The sequence below is a fragment of the Lactuca serriola genome, chromosome 5, assembly GCF_051521515.1.
Source record: "Lactuca serriola cultivar US96UC23 chromosome 5, Lser_US96UC23_V15, whole genome shotgun sequence".
Lineage (NCBI taxonomy): Eukaryota > Viridiplantae > Streptophyta > Magnoliopsida > Asterales > Asteraceae > Lactuca > Lactuca serriola.
Window position 1 is genome coordinate 85063859 of NC_136412.1, and position 18638 is coordinate 85082496.

The following is an 18638-nucleotide window of genomic DNA, read 5'->3' on the forward strand; positions in this document are numbered from 1 at the left end:
TTACATACGATATAAGAGTTCCAACTATCTAATATCTAATGCCAACTACCTAATGGACGAAGATGTACCTTATTTATATCCACATGACAACATCATGACGCTTTTAGGACATGACATAGTCAACTCATGGGACAGAAGAATAACTATTTTGCATAAATCATGACATAAATTCTTGTATCAAAAGGCCTCACAAAAAAATAAAAATAAAAAAAAATCCTACATCTCTCATACAAATAGTCCCTCGTTCGATTATAACAATAGAACCATTAAAGTCTGATAACAGTATTAACGAAACATATAACTAGCTACTAAAGTTTATGAGAAAATATTTACGTTATCCAAACCATACATCATACACTTTTAGCTGTTTCTAACTTTCTATTACATAACTAAGATACATAATATTGTCATTTTTTTGTTACCAAAAAGGACAAAGCATTTCTATTCTAGCTCATCACTCGCTAGCAACTTCCAATCCATTACCTACACAGGGGACACAACACATGATGTCCAACATATCTTACAAAGAAAACATCCATATAATAAAACTAAAAGAAAAAAAAAAAACGAGGTAGTGTTTTTTTTTTTCTTGATGGACTTAGGGGGTGTTTGGACAGGAAAAAAAGAAATGCTTATTGTTTATTCTCACAATAAATTAATTTGAGTGTTTGGATAAAATCCAGCTTATTAAACAAAATAAACTAATTTTAATAAGCATCTCTCCTCATGTTTATTGCTTATTCCCACTACAAATAAGTTATAAACAATAAGCTAAAAGCTAATCCAAACACACCATTAATGGGTACATATCTTAATTGATAAAGAAAGTAAGGAAAACAAGTCTTTCCCCATTAAGTCCCAACATTAAGTCGAAAAAATTCATAACAAACAGATTTTTTTGAGTAAAACTCACCATCGGGATCAAAGAAAAAGACTTGCTTGGTTTTCCCATTCGGTTGAGCCTTCTCATGTGTCTCGATTCCTTTCTCCTGAATTTCACAAAAGAACGACTTAATATGTTTTTCTACTTAATGCATGGAGAAGATATACTTGAATCTGAAATCTGAATCACTTATTAGTTATTATTACAGTGTTTCAGTTGAATTTGAAGTTTTGGGTGAAACATGTATGTCGGGAAAAGAGAGAAGATACCTTTAGGGTTTTGACGAAGGAGTCAAAATTAGAAACAGAAAAACAAAGATGATGGCCTCTGGGAAGGTTTTTAGGGTCTGCGACAGCATCGTTGGAACTCCATGGACCTTCTGGCAGTTTCGTGTTTGAGTCCCTTTCAATCAGGTGGAGACAAAAAGATGGCGATTGCTTTAGCCATATGACCTTGCAGTCGAATTTAGGGCTTTCTATTCGTTCAAATCCGAATGTCTATGAGAAATCAAATCATCGTTACAGTAAATAGAGTCGAAAATTGGAGTTAATAGATGTCAGTTATAACCTCTTGGTAAAAGTTAGCAAGTCGATCGATATCCGAGGATTCCCTGGCGACATGGTTGAGGAAAGCTCCTACTGCTGCCATTTTCCATAAAATGATTTTGTTTCTTCTGTAATCTGAGTTCTCTAGGAAGGCTTGCTTTTGTGAGTCAGATAGGGAGGGACGCGTGTCCGCTGTATGCAGCACTTGTGGGAAACGTTTGGTTCTTTTTCTTTAGGATGGAGTCTGCGGATGAGTGTTAGAACCGAACCAAAACTAAACTGGTTCGGAACCCGAACCGGAACCGGAATTGGTGTTATGATAGTATAAGAACCGGTAATTGGACCGTCAGTTTCAATACCGGTTGCGGTCCCAGTTGTTCGGTTATCTTTATCTTTACTACTTATAAAGCATTTATGGGAAAACTTTTAAATACAAGTTATCATGCACAAAATACATGTTTTTTAAGCAATAACTCTTAAATACAATTTAATGTGCACAATATACAACAATGTGTAGCACAACTGTCTTAAAAGACAAAATGACACGGATTGCTTACATGGCAGTTACATGGATTGCCAACGTGTTTAATATGAATCTTTGATTTGCAAAGCATTCATGGACTCCTCATTGATAACATAAAAACACACCTCATAAACCCTAACTCTTTAGTTTATGTCTTCTTCATCACACCATATACAACCCGAGTTGTCACCATCATCCATCACCATGACTAACCACCGTATGAGCACCAGATCCAACTTCGTAACCTCCATCTTCCATCTTTGAAGTCGAAGACCGAAAGTCCATCTTTATCTCAGCTTTACGTCTTTCCCTCTTCAATCCCGTCTCCTACAGTCGTTAGTCGTTGAAGTATCCATTGATGCAACGACCACCACCGCCATTTTTTGAACATTTTTTTAAAGCACCCAACGCATCCTTTCCTCACTGCAATCAAAAGATTTCATATTTATGAAATGTTCAGATTTGCTTCATATAATCAAGGTATAAAAGCAAAGCTTATTAATACATAGTATCTTAATTGTTTCTTTATACATTAGGTCATGGTTGTTTTCTTTGCTAGTAGGGAACAAGAAGTGGGAGTAGCCTCATCGGTGTTTGAACCCCTCATGTTCAGGTAATATTTTGTTTCATGAGACCCCAAATTGCCAAGTAAACCCAAATTAGTATTATATTTGGGATTTTCAGAACATGGAGAAGGTCATCGTTGGTATCGTATTTCTGGAACTTCGTTATTTAACATAGGGTTTTGCATGTTCATTAGATTGTGTGGTATTTTGCAGATACCTATGTCGATATGTCGATCTGAGTAAGTAGGCATCTTCACATTTTTCTGATATGAGAAAGAAAGAGAGATGACTAAGAGGGTGGAAGAGACAATATAGATCAGTTACAGATCTTTGAAGTAACTTTCACTTCTTATTTTTGTTGTTAGGGTGGTTCTTAGCAATACCTTTGTATGCATGTGTATTAATCTGACAAATGTGTTATAGATCTATGTATATGTGTTTAAATGTTTGTGTGTATTATTTTTGTTAGTTGTATTCCCTGATCTAGTTGTTTATGTCCTTATAGTTGTGATTATAGTTTTATATCTACATATCTACCAGAATTTGTTTTTAAATTTTTATAGGAATATTACTTTGTTTATATAAATATGTTCTTATCAATAGATATGAAATTTTCTCTGTCTAATATGATAAAATTTTCTTAATATTGTTACATGTTATGGTGTATATATATATATATATATATATATATATATATATATATATATATATATTATCAAATATCCGTATGTAAATGAAAGTTTATTGCATAAATAGAGGATAAATAAAAAAGGTAATTGGTGAGTTGAAATCAGAGATAACAATATAAAATATAAAAAAATATATGCTGTCATGGTAAAGTGTGCAAGCTCCGTATATTTTCAAAAGATTTCATAATTATTGTAATTTACCATCTATTATATAGACAAATGATTTAGTCTATATTTCTTTTTGTATATTAAAAAGTTATATTGTTCTTTAAAACACTGAATTTAATATGAGATATAATATTATGAGTGAATTTCCTATGCGATTGAGATTATAAAATGATAGTTTTTATTTAAAAATATTTAAAACTGAACTTTTATATTATTATAACATTGTATTTTACCTGAGTTGTGTAGTGAAATGTATAATATATTATAATGTAGAATACAGGTTCATTTACAAAATTTTTTTTGACACTCTTGACAAATAAAATTAATATCTTTCAGTTTCACAATATATGATAAGAGAAGATAAATAGAGGACAAAAAAAAGACAATCGGTGAGTTGAAAGCAAAGATAACAATATAAAATATAAAAAAATGCATGTTGTCATGGTAAGTGTGTACCTCAATCAATCTTTCGTAAACTTGAAAATGTGTGCAAGCTCCGTTTATTTTCAAAAGATTTCATAATTATTATTGCAATTTACCATCTATTATATAGACAAATGATTTAGTCTATATTTCTTTTTGTATATTAAAAAGTTCTATTGTTCTTTAAAACACTGAATTTAATACGAGATATAATATTATGAGTGAATTTCCTATGCGATTGAGATTATAAAATGATAGTTTTTATTTAAAAATATTTAAAACTGAACTTTTATATTATTATAACATTGTATTTTAACTGAGTTGTGTAGTGAAATGTATAATAAATTATAATGTAGAATATGAGTTCATTTACAAATTTTTTTTTGACACTCTTGACAAATAAAATTAATATCTTTCAATTTCACAATATATGATAAAAGAAGATAAATAGAGGATAAAAAAAAAGAGAATCGGTGAGTTGAAAGTAAAGATAACAATATAAAATATAAAAGAATGCATGTTGTCATGGTAAAGTGTGTACCTCAATCAACCTTTCGTAAACTTGAAAATGTGTGCAAGCTCCGTTTATTTTCAAAAGATTTCATAATTATTAATTCAATTTACCATCTATTATATAGGAAAATGACTTACTCTATATTTCTTCTATATATTTTCAATTTATATCTTTGTTATGTTAATGTATAAAATGCATATACATTGTCTTTTATGTTAATATATAATGATCACGTGGTATCTTCATTATGTTAATATATAAAATGCATATACATTGTCATATTTATAGATGAGACGATTATTACTTAATCTATAACGATCATGTGGTATCTATATTTCTTTTATATATTTTCAATTTATATCTTTATTATGTTAACATATAAAGAGCATATACATTGTCTTCTATATTAATATATAAAAATTATATACGATAGAAAATAAGTATGTAGATGAGAGGAATGTTACTTAATCTATAATGACCACATGGTATAAAGTTTGAAAATAAGCATATGGTTCTCATAAATCAATATGAAGGATATATTCAATATAAAAGAGATATTGTTAAATTAATAATGCAAATGGTTTTCATTTTGATTATATTCCCAATACTCTACATATGGTAAATTTAAATGGAAAAATGCTTTATATTATGATATTGTAGCAAAAATATAAAGAAAGTTATCAATAGAAATGCTTGGTCTACTCAATTGTAATTTTATATTCAATATAAAGGAGATATTGTTAAATTAATAATGCAAATGGTTTTCATTTTGATTATATTCCCAATACTCTACATATGGTAAATTTAAATGGAAAAATGCTTTATATTATGATATTGTAGCAAAAATATAAAGAAAGTTATCAATAGAAATGCTTGGTCTACTCAATTGTAATTTAAAATTTATTTGTGTTTTTATATTAAGTGTATGATAAAAAGATTTTAATTGTCTTCATGCACCAGCATCATTTAATTCAAACCCTAAGAAAAAGAGTAGGACACTGTTCAAAAGAAAAAGTGTGACAGTAGCTTTATGAAAAAAAAAAGGAGAAAAGACATCATTCCTAATTGGGAGCAGAACGCTACTTGAAATCTTATTTTCATTTTTACAAAATTGCAATAGATGGAAGGCTAGAAGCTCAAGATGGAAATATTGAGACTAAAAACTCAAAAGAAGTCACACAGAGATGACAATTTATGTAACACCATCGTTTTTAAAGCTGAATTTAAAAATAATGATACTGAAAACTCTAAAAGCAATCAAAAAACTATAAAAAATGACTAATATATGGTAGTAACCCCTCTATTGAGTCTTATTCATTATTCCTTTATCTTAGCAGAGTCCTCTTCATTGCCACTATCACCCCCATCCACTTCATTTCTCGTCAACATACATACTCAACAACTCTCATATCTTATCAGGTAACTTACAAAATCTATAATTTCTTTTGCACTATCTTATTTGAGTTATCCTTTATTCATATTTTGTACTTTTTTTATATGAATGCTTTAAAGTAGGCTATCATAGCTATATATTAGATGCAATATAATAATCATCGAGACTTATTTTGTTGTGCTAGAATGATTTATATGGTGATACCTTAGAATATTAATACATATGGAAATACCACTAAAACTCTAAGGATTATATGTTGGAGTAATTATTAGTAAATATAATTACTGTTCATGTCTTTTTTCATTCAAGGTGTTAGATGGATACACGATAAAAGTTGTTCTTTTTTTATTATACATTATAAATTATGGATGTTTTTGTTTTCCTTTTTTGATATTATGGTATCTTAAGATATTCACAAATTTATAAAAAGATAACTATTTATGATGGTAACTTCATTTTTATTTCCTAATGCTCTTAGAAAGCTATTTGCAACGATATTGACTTTTTGTGAGCCAGGAGATGTTCGTAAGTTATGGGATGACCATTACAATGCTCTTTCAGAAGATTATAGGCGACAATACGGAAGTGTTGAGAGATTCCAGAATATGGTCCTCACTGACATCATTGTATTCATACAATAAATGGGGGACAATATTGATGATTTTGATCTTCCACAGATAAATGAAAATGTCGATTTAGAATCTGGAGTTTTTTGTGAGGTACAAGAAGAGTGTTCTATAATGTTAGAATCTAAACATTTACAAGCAATAGATTTTCTTAATCCTAAACGGAAATTTGCATATGATGAGATCATGCAGCATGTCCATAATGATATTCCTGGAGTGTTCTTCATAGACGGTCCTGGTGGAATAGGAAAAACATTTTTGTACAAAGCTCTACTTGCTAATATTCATTCGTGTGGTCATATTGCACTTGCAACCGCTCCATCGGGTGTTGCGGCTAATAACATGCCTGGGGGGAGAACAACTCACTCTCGCTTTAAAATTCCTCACAATCTTGAAAATAAATTAGTTTGCATGATTTCAAGACAAAGTGGTATTGCTCAACTACTTCGGATTGCAAAGGTAATCGTATGGGACGAAGCGTCGATGGCTAAAAGACATGCATTGGAGGCGGTTGACCGTACAATGAAAGATATCACTGGGGTGATGCTCCCATTTGGTGGAAAGATAATGGTTTTGGGAGGTGATTTCAGACAAGTGTTGTTGGTCGTTAGACGTGGAACACGAGCACAAACCGTGGATTCTAGCATACGGATGTCACCTCTTTGGTCTTCGATTATCAAGTTACGATTAACTATAAATATGAGAGTTGTAACATCCATAAATTTTACGCCAAATTTAAACTTTTTCAATCATAAATAAAATCAAATATCATTGTTTACAAAAATGTTTTCAAATCAATATCCATCAGAGTGTCCCAAAATCATAACATAAGGATGAGGAGCGGTACGGTCACGCCTTCGCCTTGCCATGATCTCCCGAAGTACCTGAAACAATAAACTGAAAACTGTAAGCCCGAGGACTTAGTGAGCTACCCCTAAAATACCAATACCAGACTGACAATACCATATCAGTAACAATCAATCAATCAACATGCATACTGGGCCATCGGCCTGACTGGACCGCCCTACTGGGCCTATAGTCTCTCTGGATCTATCCCGAGCCTTTGGCATGACTGGTCTGACATGTGAGCCTACAGTCTCCCCGGGGCGCTCATAGGGTATGTTGACCTTCAGCACAAAGCAGGACCGCCTCAACCCAACCAACAAGCAAATATCCATGTGCGCATAACTATCATATACTGGCATATACAAACATCAAGCATATCTATCTCACTGATCATCAATCATAGAATCCTCTCGTAACTAGAGCACCGACCTAGCAGGTCACTAACATATCAATCCCTACGGATCATAAAAGCATAACATACTGTCTACCCTGATTCCGATCAAACAGATCATAATCACATGTAGCATACCATAGCAATAACAACTAAAGGGCCGGCCTTGGTGCCGTAGACCCTATCGATATAGTGAGGATAACTCACCTCACAGGTGTCGACTCGGAAGGTAAACTCCAACTCTCGGATCACTCGACACATGTAGCACCTGGTTCCTGGTATGTATGATTTATCTGAGTATTTTACATTTTTAGCCTTGGACTCGGCGAGTCATAGGCTAGACTTGTCGAGTAGGGACGGGATATTGAGCATGTTTAAGTTGGAGACTCTGCGAGTCCATACTCTGTACTCGGCGAGTCCACCAGTCTGGAAGAAACCCTAATTTCAGGGGTTTGCACCCTATTTAAACCCCCCTTATGCGTCCCAAGATAGTCTCCTTCACCCTCAGAGCATCCTATACCAAGCCCTAACCCTCTCCTTGTGATTTGAAGTGTTTTGTGCTTGTTTCTTGAAGATTGAAGAAGAGAAGGAAGGAAAGATCAAAAGAGAAGGTGAAGAGCAAGGATCTAGGACCTAATCCAGAGTTCATTGAGGTACAATTCAGATTTATTCTGTTTCAATGCTTTAATCCCCATTAGAGCACCATTAAAGCTATCATTGAACCATTTCCAAGCTTGATAGTAGTCTAGAGATCATAATGGGTTGAATAGCCACTAGATCTGGCTATGTTCGAGTTTCAAGAGCCTAGATCTAATACCTTTATGGGGCCATATTGCATGAAAGCCCTAAATCTACCCCCTTTTAGTGTGTTTTGAGCCTTAAATCCCCATTGATGATTATATACATGGAAAGTTGGAAACTTTACGTGTTAATCAATCCCTAGGAACCTAGATCTATGAATGGAGTGCACTAGATTCAAGCAGAATCGAGTGCATAGAGATTGCATGTATGCGACTCGATGAGTTGTTCTTTGGACTCGGCGAGTCGAGTCGCGAGTCCCCAATTTTTCCCCTTCCGAGTATGTGAGTAGAGCAGTGATCCATAGGTGGACTCAGTGAGTCGGAAGCTAGACTCAACAATGGAGGGATTCAGCGAGTCAACGCCCTGACTCGGCGGGTCCAAGGCAATCTTCTTGCCTCAAGAACAGACTCGACGAGTTGTTCATACAACTCGGTGAGTCACAGTCTAGAGTGTTCATCGGATGAAGATCAACTCGACGAGTTATTCATACAACTCGACGAGTCGGATGAAGGACCATTGAGTATCAGTTAGGAAGAGAACTCGATGAGTCAATGCCTAACTCGACGAGTAGGGAAGGGAGTAAGGACAATCGACTGGATATGGACTCGACAAGTTGGCAAGCCAACTCGACGAGCCGGGTCAACTGGAAGTTGACTTTGACTTTGACTTGACTTTGGTTTGGAATCGGTCAGGGGTAAAATAGTCATTTTACCCTGGGAATAGTATCAATGTCTGATTAAGTGTTTTATGGAAATATAACCGGAGGATCACCGAAGCAGCAGTCAGACATTTGCGAATCAGCTTTTCAGCAGCCAACCTTTCGAGGTGAATTACCTTCTAGTAGGGGTGGGTCTGAGGCCACAATGTTGAGCCACCAAAAAGGAGTATCTAGTAGATGGTTGTCTTCGTTATAATTATCTTGGCTTGGTTATGTGCCTTGGTTACGAGATATGCCTGTATGATATGTTGTCTGTAGTAGGAGTTAGTTTTCTCTCACATCGGTCTCTAGGACCGTAGGGTAGGTCAGTACCTAGTTATGCCTGACTGTATGCTCATATCTCATTATTGTATGCTAGCGATAGGGGGTGAGATAGTCCCTAGTACCGGTTGAAAGATACTGATGAGGATTATCGGTTGAAAGATACCGATGATGATTACTGGTTGAAAGATACCGATGGCTGTTACCGGTTGAAAGATACTGATGATATTATATGTTATGTGGTAAGATGGGGGAACTCACTAAGCTTCGTGCTTACAGTTTTAGTTGTGATTTCAGGTACCTCTTCGTCGAAGGGGAAAGAGCCGGCGGCGTAGCAGCGCATCACACACACGGTTTCCGCACTGGATTTTCTGGGATCGTACTCTGATTTTCTTTGTTTCCGATGATATTGATTTGAGACATAACCTTATATTTTATAATTAATGTAGCTTTGACAATGTTTTAGTAACACACTTTAATACATGTTAAATTTTAAAAATGAAATTTTTGGCCTCGAAATTTGGGATGTTACAAGTTGGTATCAGAGCCTTAGTTTGAGGGATTCGGACACACCCTCGGGGGTGTCTGGACTCAAAACGAGGGACTAAAAGAATTTTTACAAGGAAAATGGTTTTCTTAAATTTAAAATGGGAAGTTTTAAGAAAGACGAAGTGTGTGATGCGTGCGACCGGCCGGGCTCAAGTAAGTTTTTCCCAAGATACCCATACTCTTTATGTTATGTTGTATGGCTTTGATTCAGAAAACTGCATGCTAGAATAGGACTAAGGATGTAGGAGGATGCCTTGTGTACCTGATATATGATTCTGAGAATTGCATGCTAGTTAGGGCTAAGGATCTAGGAATGATACCTTATATGCCTGTTGTATGAGCTGTAAGCTAGGACTGTTTAGTCAACAGTAGGATGACCTGCGTAGGTTATGCCTGGTTTGGTTACTCAACACACGAATGCTGCTTGCTTTGTGCTATGGGGGTTCTGGCCAACTTCGACTAACTAGTGAACGGATATGTAGCAGTATCCTCAAGCTAGTTAGGGGAACGCGGTAAGGACTCCTAATGCAGCTGATGGCGGGGAGTAGGTCGGAGAGTGCCCTAGAGAAGCCTAGGATGTGATCAGTGGGAAGAGTATCGGTGAAAGGGACTTGGTGAAGTAAAGGAAATCCTTGAGGAAAGTACGGATAGATGTGGAAGGTAGTATGGGCCCGTACTACTAAAAGTAGAGGATCCGTACTCGATTCAAGGAGGGCCGAGATGGAACCTGGAAACTTGGAGAATGTGTGAGACCTTTCGGGGGTATATGTGATCCTGACAATTATGTTTTTATTTTAAGAATGGTGGTAACACGTCATGGAGCAGGGGGATCAGGATCTGGTTCGGGAGCGGGATTCGAGCATGTCGATGATGGGTTACGCGAGTTTATCGCGTCTGAGATTACGAGATGTATCCTTGAGGCGACCCCGGTCATTTTCGGGTCGATCAAGGAAGGGATTATCGAGCTGATGGGGGATCGCCTCTGGGAATTCAGGAGTGATCTGGCATCTAGCCAGGTGGGTACACGTACACTGTCCTTTAAGGACTTCCGTGGGAGTGGTGCGCCGGATTTTCATGGGGTGAAGGACCCCATTGCTGCTAGGAGATGGATCACAGACATTGAGTCTGTGCAGCTGACGAGCTTCTGCCTGGAAGGTTCGAAGGTCCGTTTCGCTGCAGGTTGTTTGAGGGATAGATCCAGAGATTGGTGGGAGTTGATTGGTGATACGGTTGGAGCCCTATCCATTGAGGCTATGACGTGGTTAGATTTTGTGACCCGATTCAGGGCTGAGTTTTCGCCAGCTGTGGAGCTTCAGCAGCTGGCCAGAGAGTTCTTGGATATGAGATAGACTGCGGAGACTTTGGCAGAGATCACCGCCAAGTTCTGGGAGAGGGCCTTGTTGGTGCCCCAGTATGCGGGGGATGAGGATATGAGGACGACCCGACACCATGACATGCTACGGGCTGATATTCATGAGCATGTTAGTTTCTCTGCTTTCCATACCCTGGATTCCATGATTGCCAAGGCTAGAGAGAGAGAGAGAGAGATTGATTTGGAGCACATACGTAAGAGGAAGGCCGCTGAGGGGCAGACGATGGGGGCTTCGGGGAAGAAGCCCAAGGGACCCGATGGTAGGCCGAAAGACCAGTCAGGGCAGGACCGCTATGGGAAATGCGGTCGGTCACATGAGGGAGTTTGTCGCACTGGGCCGGGTTCAGGCTGCTATAAGTGCGGCAAGGTTGGGAATTTTGGCAGAGATTGTACTGCCCTTACTTCTGTGATTCAGACATCAGACCTGATTTGCTTCCATTGCAATCAGAGGGGACATAAAAAGGACAATTGTCCCAGGTTGACAGCAGCAGCAGCGTCGGCAGTGGCGCCAGCGTCAGCGACAACACGGGCTATGGATGGTCGGAAGGCCAAGTCGGAGGCTCTAGTGGTTCGGAGCCGGGCATTTCAGCTGACAGCCGAAGAGGCACGCGCTGCACCCGATGTGGTGACGAGTATGATTCTTTCCCTCTGATTTATTTGTATGATGTTATGATATTGATATGTGCTCTGTGTATATGCGTTTAGGATCGTTCCATGTGAACGGTATCCCAGTTTAGGTGTTGTTTGATTCGGGTGCTACCCGATCATTTGTCTCTCTTGCGCTTAGCAAGAAGTTTCCTGAGTCTTCGGGCATGTTGGACTGTCCTCTAGAGGTCAAGATTGCAGACGACCAATCCGTGCAAGCATCGGAGGTCTACCGAGATTATGTTTTGAGGCTTTTCGAGGAACGTTGCCTGGTAGACTTGGTTCCCATACCGTTGCGGGGGAACAAGGTTATTATAGGCATGGATTGGTTGAGCCCCAATGGGGCAGTGATAGATTGTGCACATCAGCTGGTGCGGATCAGGATCCCAAGTGGGGGAGAGTTGGTAGTTCAGGGCGAGAGGCCACAACGAGGACCAACTGTATGTTCAGCAGCGAGAGCTAGGCGTTACCTGCAGCAGGGTTGTGCAGGGTATTTCACTTATGTTATGGACACCCGGGAGGCGGGTAAGGTGACAGTGGGCGACATGCCCTTGGTGTGGGAGTTTATGGACGTATTCCCCGAGGAGTTGCCTGGGATACCTCTAGAGAGGCAGATGGAGTTTAGGATCGACCTAGTCCCTAGTGCGGCCCCGATAGCCAAGGCACCGTATCGGTTGGCTCCTCCTGAGATGCAGGAGTTGTCTACACAGCTGCAGGAGCTGTTAGAAAAGGGATTCATTAGACTGAGCAATTCACCCTGGGGAGCCCCGATTCTTTTTGTGTAGAAGAAAGACGGGTCGCGCATCGGATGTGTATAGAATATCGGGAGCTGGATAAGGTAACAGTGAAGAACCGTTACCTACCCCCGAGGATCGATGACCTCTTCGACCAACTTCAGGGAGCATCTTGGTTCTCCAAGATTGATTTGCGATCAGGGTATCATTAGATGAGGGTCAGAGAGGAGGATGTGCAGAAGACTGCTTTTCGGACACGCTATGGTCATTACAAGTTTGTGGTTATGCCTTTCGGGCTCACCAATGCTCCTGTCGCGTTCATGGATCTCATGAATCGCATGTGCCGGCCGATGTTGGATCGATCCGTGATTGTTTTCATTGACGATATCTTGGTTTATTCCAAGACGCGAGAGCAGCATGAGGAGCACTTGCATGAGGTTCTGAGTACTTTGAGGAGAGAGAGTTTATATGCTAAGTTCTCCAAGTGTGAGTTCTGGTTGCGCGAGGTGCAGTTTTTGGGGCACCTTGTCAACCAGGACGGAATATCAGTGGATCCGCCCAAGGTAGAGGTCGTGATGAGATGGGAGGTCCCAAGGTCTCCGTCCAAGATTCGGAGCTTCCTAGGATTGGCAGGCTACTATCGGAGATTCATTCTGGACTTCTCCAAGATAGTCGTACCCCTGACCACGCTGAAGAGGAAAGTCGTGGTTTTTCATTGGGGCCCCGAGCAGCAGGCCGCATTCGAGACGTTGAGACAGAAATTGTGCGAGGCACCAATCTTAGCCCTGCCAGAGGGCATGGAGGATTTTGTTGTGTACTGCAATGCGTCCATATCGGGTTTGGGCGCAGTGTTGATGCAGAGAGGGAACGTTATTGCTTACGCTTTGAGGCAGCTGAAGCCTCACGAGACGAACTACTCGACGCATGATTTGGAGCTGGGGGATGTTGTGTTCGCCCTCAAGATTTGGCGTCATTACCTCTATGGGGTTCGTTGTACCATCTACATGGACCACAAGAGCCTGAGGTATCTTATGGACCAACCGAATCTGAACATGAGACAACGTCGGTGGCTTGACGTGGTAAAGGATTATGATTGTGAGATCCTTTACCATCCGGGGAAAGCCAATGTGGTGGCTGACGCGCTTAGCCGCAAGGCAGCACCGATCCGAGATATCTACCTAAGGATGACAGTGGTGACTCCGCTGTTGGAGCGGATTCGGGAGGCCCAGAAGGAGGCCATGAAGGAGGAACATCGGAAAAGTGAGCGGATTTTGGGACAGGTTTCCTCCTTCGACTATGACAGTAGAGGATTGCTGACACTACAACATAGGGTGTGGGTGCCATATCATGGGGGTGTGCGCCAGGTTCTGATGGAGGATGCACACAAATCACGCTTCTCCATTTATCCGGGGGCGACGAAGTTGTATAGGGATCTTCTTCTAGACTATTTGGTGGTCCTGCATGAAGCGGGATATAGCTTGGTACGTGGAGCGGTGCCTGACCTGCAGGAAGGTCAAGGCTAAGCACGAAAGGCCACACAGCAAGATGCAGCCGTTGGAGATCCCGTTGTGGAAATGGGAAGATATCACGATGAATTTTATCACCAAGCTTCCCAGGACCGCACGGGGAGTGGATTCTATATGGGTCATCGTGGATTGATTCACCAAGAGCGCCCACTTCATACCGATCCAGGAGAGTATCTCGGCTGAAAAGTTGGCCGATATCTACATCCGAGAGGTGGTGGCGCGGCACGGAGTGTCGGTCTCCGTGATTTCAGACAGAGATGTACGGTATACTTCCAGGTTTTGGAAGAAGTCCCATGACGAGCTGGGTACTCGTCTACATTTTAGCACTGCTTTTCACCCGCAGACAGATGGTCAAAGTGAGCGGACCATCCAGACTCTAGAGGGTATGTTGCGGGCATGCGTGCTAGACTTCGGTGGTAGCTGGGATACCTATCTTCCTTTGGCTGAGTTCTCATACAACAAGTACCATGCGAGTATTGGCTGTACTCCTTTTAAGATGTTGTACGGATGGAGGTGCAGGACCCCGATATGTTAGGGTGAGGTTGGCCAGAGGGTCCTGGGGAGCACCGAAGTGGTGCTCAAGACGACCGAGAGGATTCAGCAGGTTCAGAGCAGGCTTCAGACTGCACAAAGTCGGCAGAAGAGTTATGCCGACAAGCGCCGATCAGATCTGGAGTTCCAGGTCGGGGATATGGTTCTCCTGAAGGTGTCGCCATGGAAGGGCGTCATCCGATTCAGGAAACGGGGCAAGTTGGGCCCCAGGTACATTGGACCCTTCAGGATTCTGGCCCGGGTGGGCAAGGTGGCGTATAGGCTGGACCTACCAGCCGAACTCAGTCAGATACACAACACTTTCCATGTATCTAAGTTGCGAAAGTGCCTGGTGGACGACTCAGCAGTAGTACCCCTGGAGGATATTCAGGTCGATGGCAGCCTGAATTACATTGAGCGACCAGTGGAAATCCTCGACAGGAAGTCGAGGGATTTGAGGAACAAGAGGGTGGAACTCATGAAGGTGCAATGGCAGCACCGGAAGGGTTCGGATTGGACTTCTGAGCCGGTGAAGGAAATGATGGAGCATTACCCCGAGATGTTTCAGGATCGGCAACAGACTTCGAGGACGAAGTCTAAAATAAGCGGGGGAGATTTGTAGCACCTGGTTCCTGGTATGTATGATTTATCTGAGTAGTTTACATTTTTAGCCTTGGACTTGGCGAGTCGTAAGCTAGACTCGCCGAGTAGCGACGAGATATTGAGCACGTTTAAGTTGGAGACTCAGCGAGTCCATACTCTGGATTCGGCGAGTCCACCATTCTGGAAGAAACCCTAATTTCAGGGGTTTGCACCCTATTTAAACCCCCCTTACGCGTCCCACATCCTATTTAAACCCCCTTTATGCATCCCAAGCTAGTCTCCTTCACCCTCAGAGCATCCTATACCGAGCCCTAACCCTCTCCTTGTGATTTGAAGTTTTTTGTGCTTGTTTCTTGAAGATTGAAGAAGAGAAGGAAGGAAAGATCAAGAGAGAAGGTGAAAAGAAAGGATCTAGGACCCAATCTAGAGTTCATTGAGGTACAATTCGGATCTATTCTGTTTCAATGCTTTAATCCCCATTAGAACACCGTTAAAGCTATCCTTGAACCATTTCCAAGCTTGATAGTAGTATAAGGATCATAATGGGTTGAATAGCCACTAGATCTGGCTATGTTCGAGTTCCAGGAGCCTAGATCTAATACCTTTATGGGGCCATATTGCATGAAAGCCCTAAATCTACCCCCTTTTAGTGTGTTTTGAGCCTTAAAATCCCCATTGATGATTATATACACATAAAGTTGGAAAATTTACGTGTTAATCGAGCCCTAGGAACCCAGATCTATGAATGAAATGCATTGGATTCAAGCAGAATCGAGTGTATAGAGATTTCATGTACGCGACTCGGCGAGTTGTTCTTCGGACTCGGCGAGTTGAGTCGCGAGTCCCCGATTTTTCCCCTTCTGAGTATGTGAGTAGAGTAGTGAGCCATAGGTGGACTCAGTGAGTCGGAAGCTAGACTCAACAATGGAGGGACTCGGCGAGTCAACGCCCTGACTCGGCGGGTCAAAGGCAATCTTCTTGCCTCAAGAATAGACTCGACGAGTCACAGTCTAGAGTGTTCATCGGATGAAGATCAACTCGACGAGTTGTTCATACAACTCGACGAGTCGGATGAAGGACCATTGAGTATCAGTTAGGAAGAGAACTCGACGAGTCAATGCCTAACTCGACGAGTAGGGACGGTAGTAAGGACAATCGACTGGATACGGACTCGACGAGTTGGCAAGCCAACTCGGCGAGCCGGGTCAACTGGAAGTTGACTTTGACTTTGACTTGACTTTGGTTTGGAATCGGTCAGGGGTAAAATAGTCATTTTACCCTGGGAATAGTATCAATGTCTAATTAAGTTTTTTATGGAAATATAGCCGAAGGATCACCGGAGCAGCAGTCAGACATTTGCGGATCAACTTTTTTGCAGCCAACCTTTCGAGGTGAGTTACCTTCTAGTAGGGGTGGGTCTGAGGCCACAATGTCGGGCCACCAAAAAGGAGTATCTAGTAGATGGTTGTCTTCGTTATAATTATCTTGGCTTGGTTATGTGCCTTGGTTACGAGATATGCCTGTATGATATGCTGTCTGTAGTAGGATTTAGTTTTCTCTGACATCGGTCTCTAGGACCGTAGGGTAGGTCAGTACCCAGTTATGCCTGATTGTATGTTCATATCTCATTATTGTATGCTAGCAATAGGGGGTGATATAGTCCCCAGTACGGTTGAAAGATACCGATGAGGATTACTGGTTGAAAGATACCGATGATGATTACCAGTTGAAAGATACCGATGGCTGTTACCGGTTGAAAGATACCGATGGCTGTTACCGGTTGAAAGATATTGATGATATTATATGTTATATGGTATGATGGAGGAACTCACTAAGCTGCGTGCTTACAGTTTTAGTTGTGGTTTTAGGTACCTCTTCGTCGAAGGGGAAAGAGCCGGCGGTGTAGCAGCGCATCACACACATGGTTTCCTCACTGGATTTTATGGGATCGTACTCTGATTTTCTTTGTTTCCGATGATATTGTTTTGAGACATAACCTTATGTTTTATAATTAATGTAGCTTTGACAATGTTTTAGTAACACGCTTTAATACATGTTAAATTTTAAAAATGATATTTTTGGCCTCGAAATTTGGGTTGTTACAACACAGGCTCCACCGCCTATGATCATAGTACAATATATTCATAAGTCCTTAACCTTATAAGGTACTCCATAAGCCACTATTCAACCCCTGATCAAAGTCAAAGTCCTCAGTCAAGGTCAACAGTCCATGTTGACCTCAACTCGCCGAGTACCCTCGGCTACTCGCCGAGTCATTGGGGTGACTCATCGAGTTCCTTTGATTCTCGACCAAACCTTAAGGCCACCCTTAGAGTTTCCTCCTTGCAACTCGACGGATACACACACAAACATATCTTGGAGAAAACTCATCCGACTCGCCGAGTTGTTCTTCAACTTGTCAAGTCTTATGGAAATCTTCATCGGACTCGCCGAGTTGTTCTTTCAACTCTTCGAGTTCACGGCCATCTTCATGTGACTCGCTGAGTCAACCTTGTGACTCGCTGAGTCCTTTCAGTCCTTTTTCCATACAGACCTATTTAGAGCCATGCAGCGCTCCAAATCACAGATCCAAGCTTCTAGGGCATGCTTTTCACGTAAAGTTGCAAACTTTACGTGCATGCATAGCTACAAAATTTCTAAATGCCAAATCTAAGCTCTTAATGGGGTCTCATGCCCAAGGAGGGCCTCAGTCACGACCAATACAACAACTTTATGATTCTAAAACTTAAGGAGGGTCCAGATCTGAAGTTACAACTCCAAATCTAGCCCATAGCCCACCTTATCAACCTCAAAATCCATGAACCCCCCCCCCCCCCCAAAAAAAAAAGGAAAAAGGGAAGTAAGGATGGAAAATTGATACCTCCAAGGGATGCTAGCTGAGGTAATTTCTGCTTCCCACACCTTTCTTGCTTCAATTCCTTTGCACTTTTAGGCCCAAGAAGGATGAGGATCCTTTAAATAGGGGGCAAACCCCGGAATTTAGGGTTTCATCTGGCATATCCTACTCGCCGAGTCCCAATATGGACTCGTCGAGTCGGTCACTTTACTCGCGATCCCACCCCGCTGCTACATGAAGAGTAGGACAACTAACTCGTCGAGTAGGGCTTAACCCAAGAAATCTTATTTGAACAATACCTGAGAATCGGGGCGTTACAACTCTCCCCCACTGAACTAGACTTTGCCCTCGAAGTCCGCGGGAATAATCAATGTCACGTAATGCTCGCGCATCTCCGCCTCCGGCTCCCATGTCCACTCGGATCCCCTCCGATGTTCCCACTGTACCTTTACTAAAGGTATTTCCTTGTTCCGC

At 41.0% G+C, this 18638-nt stretch overlaps 1 protein-coding gene across 1 annotated transcript; it reads right to left on the bottom strand.

Annotated features, from left to right (window-relative positions):
• Window positions 1-204: 204 nt before the first annotated feature.
• LOC145050761 (lactoylglutathione lyase-like) lies at window positions 205-1628 on the bottom strand. The gene is made up of 4 exons (XM_078998959.1): window positions 1451-1628; window positions 1153-1380; window positions 914-989; window positions 205-483 (listed from the first exon to the last, which is right to left on the bottom strand). Exons 1-4 carry the CDS (start codon window positions 1529-1531, stop codon window positions 455-457), a joined length of 414 nt encoding a protein of 137 aa, XP_078855085.1. The 5' UTR covers window positions 1532-1628; the 3' UTR covers window positions 205-454.
• Between the last annotated feature and the right edge of the window lie 17010 nt (window positions 1629-18638).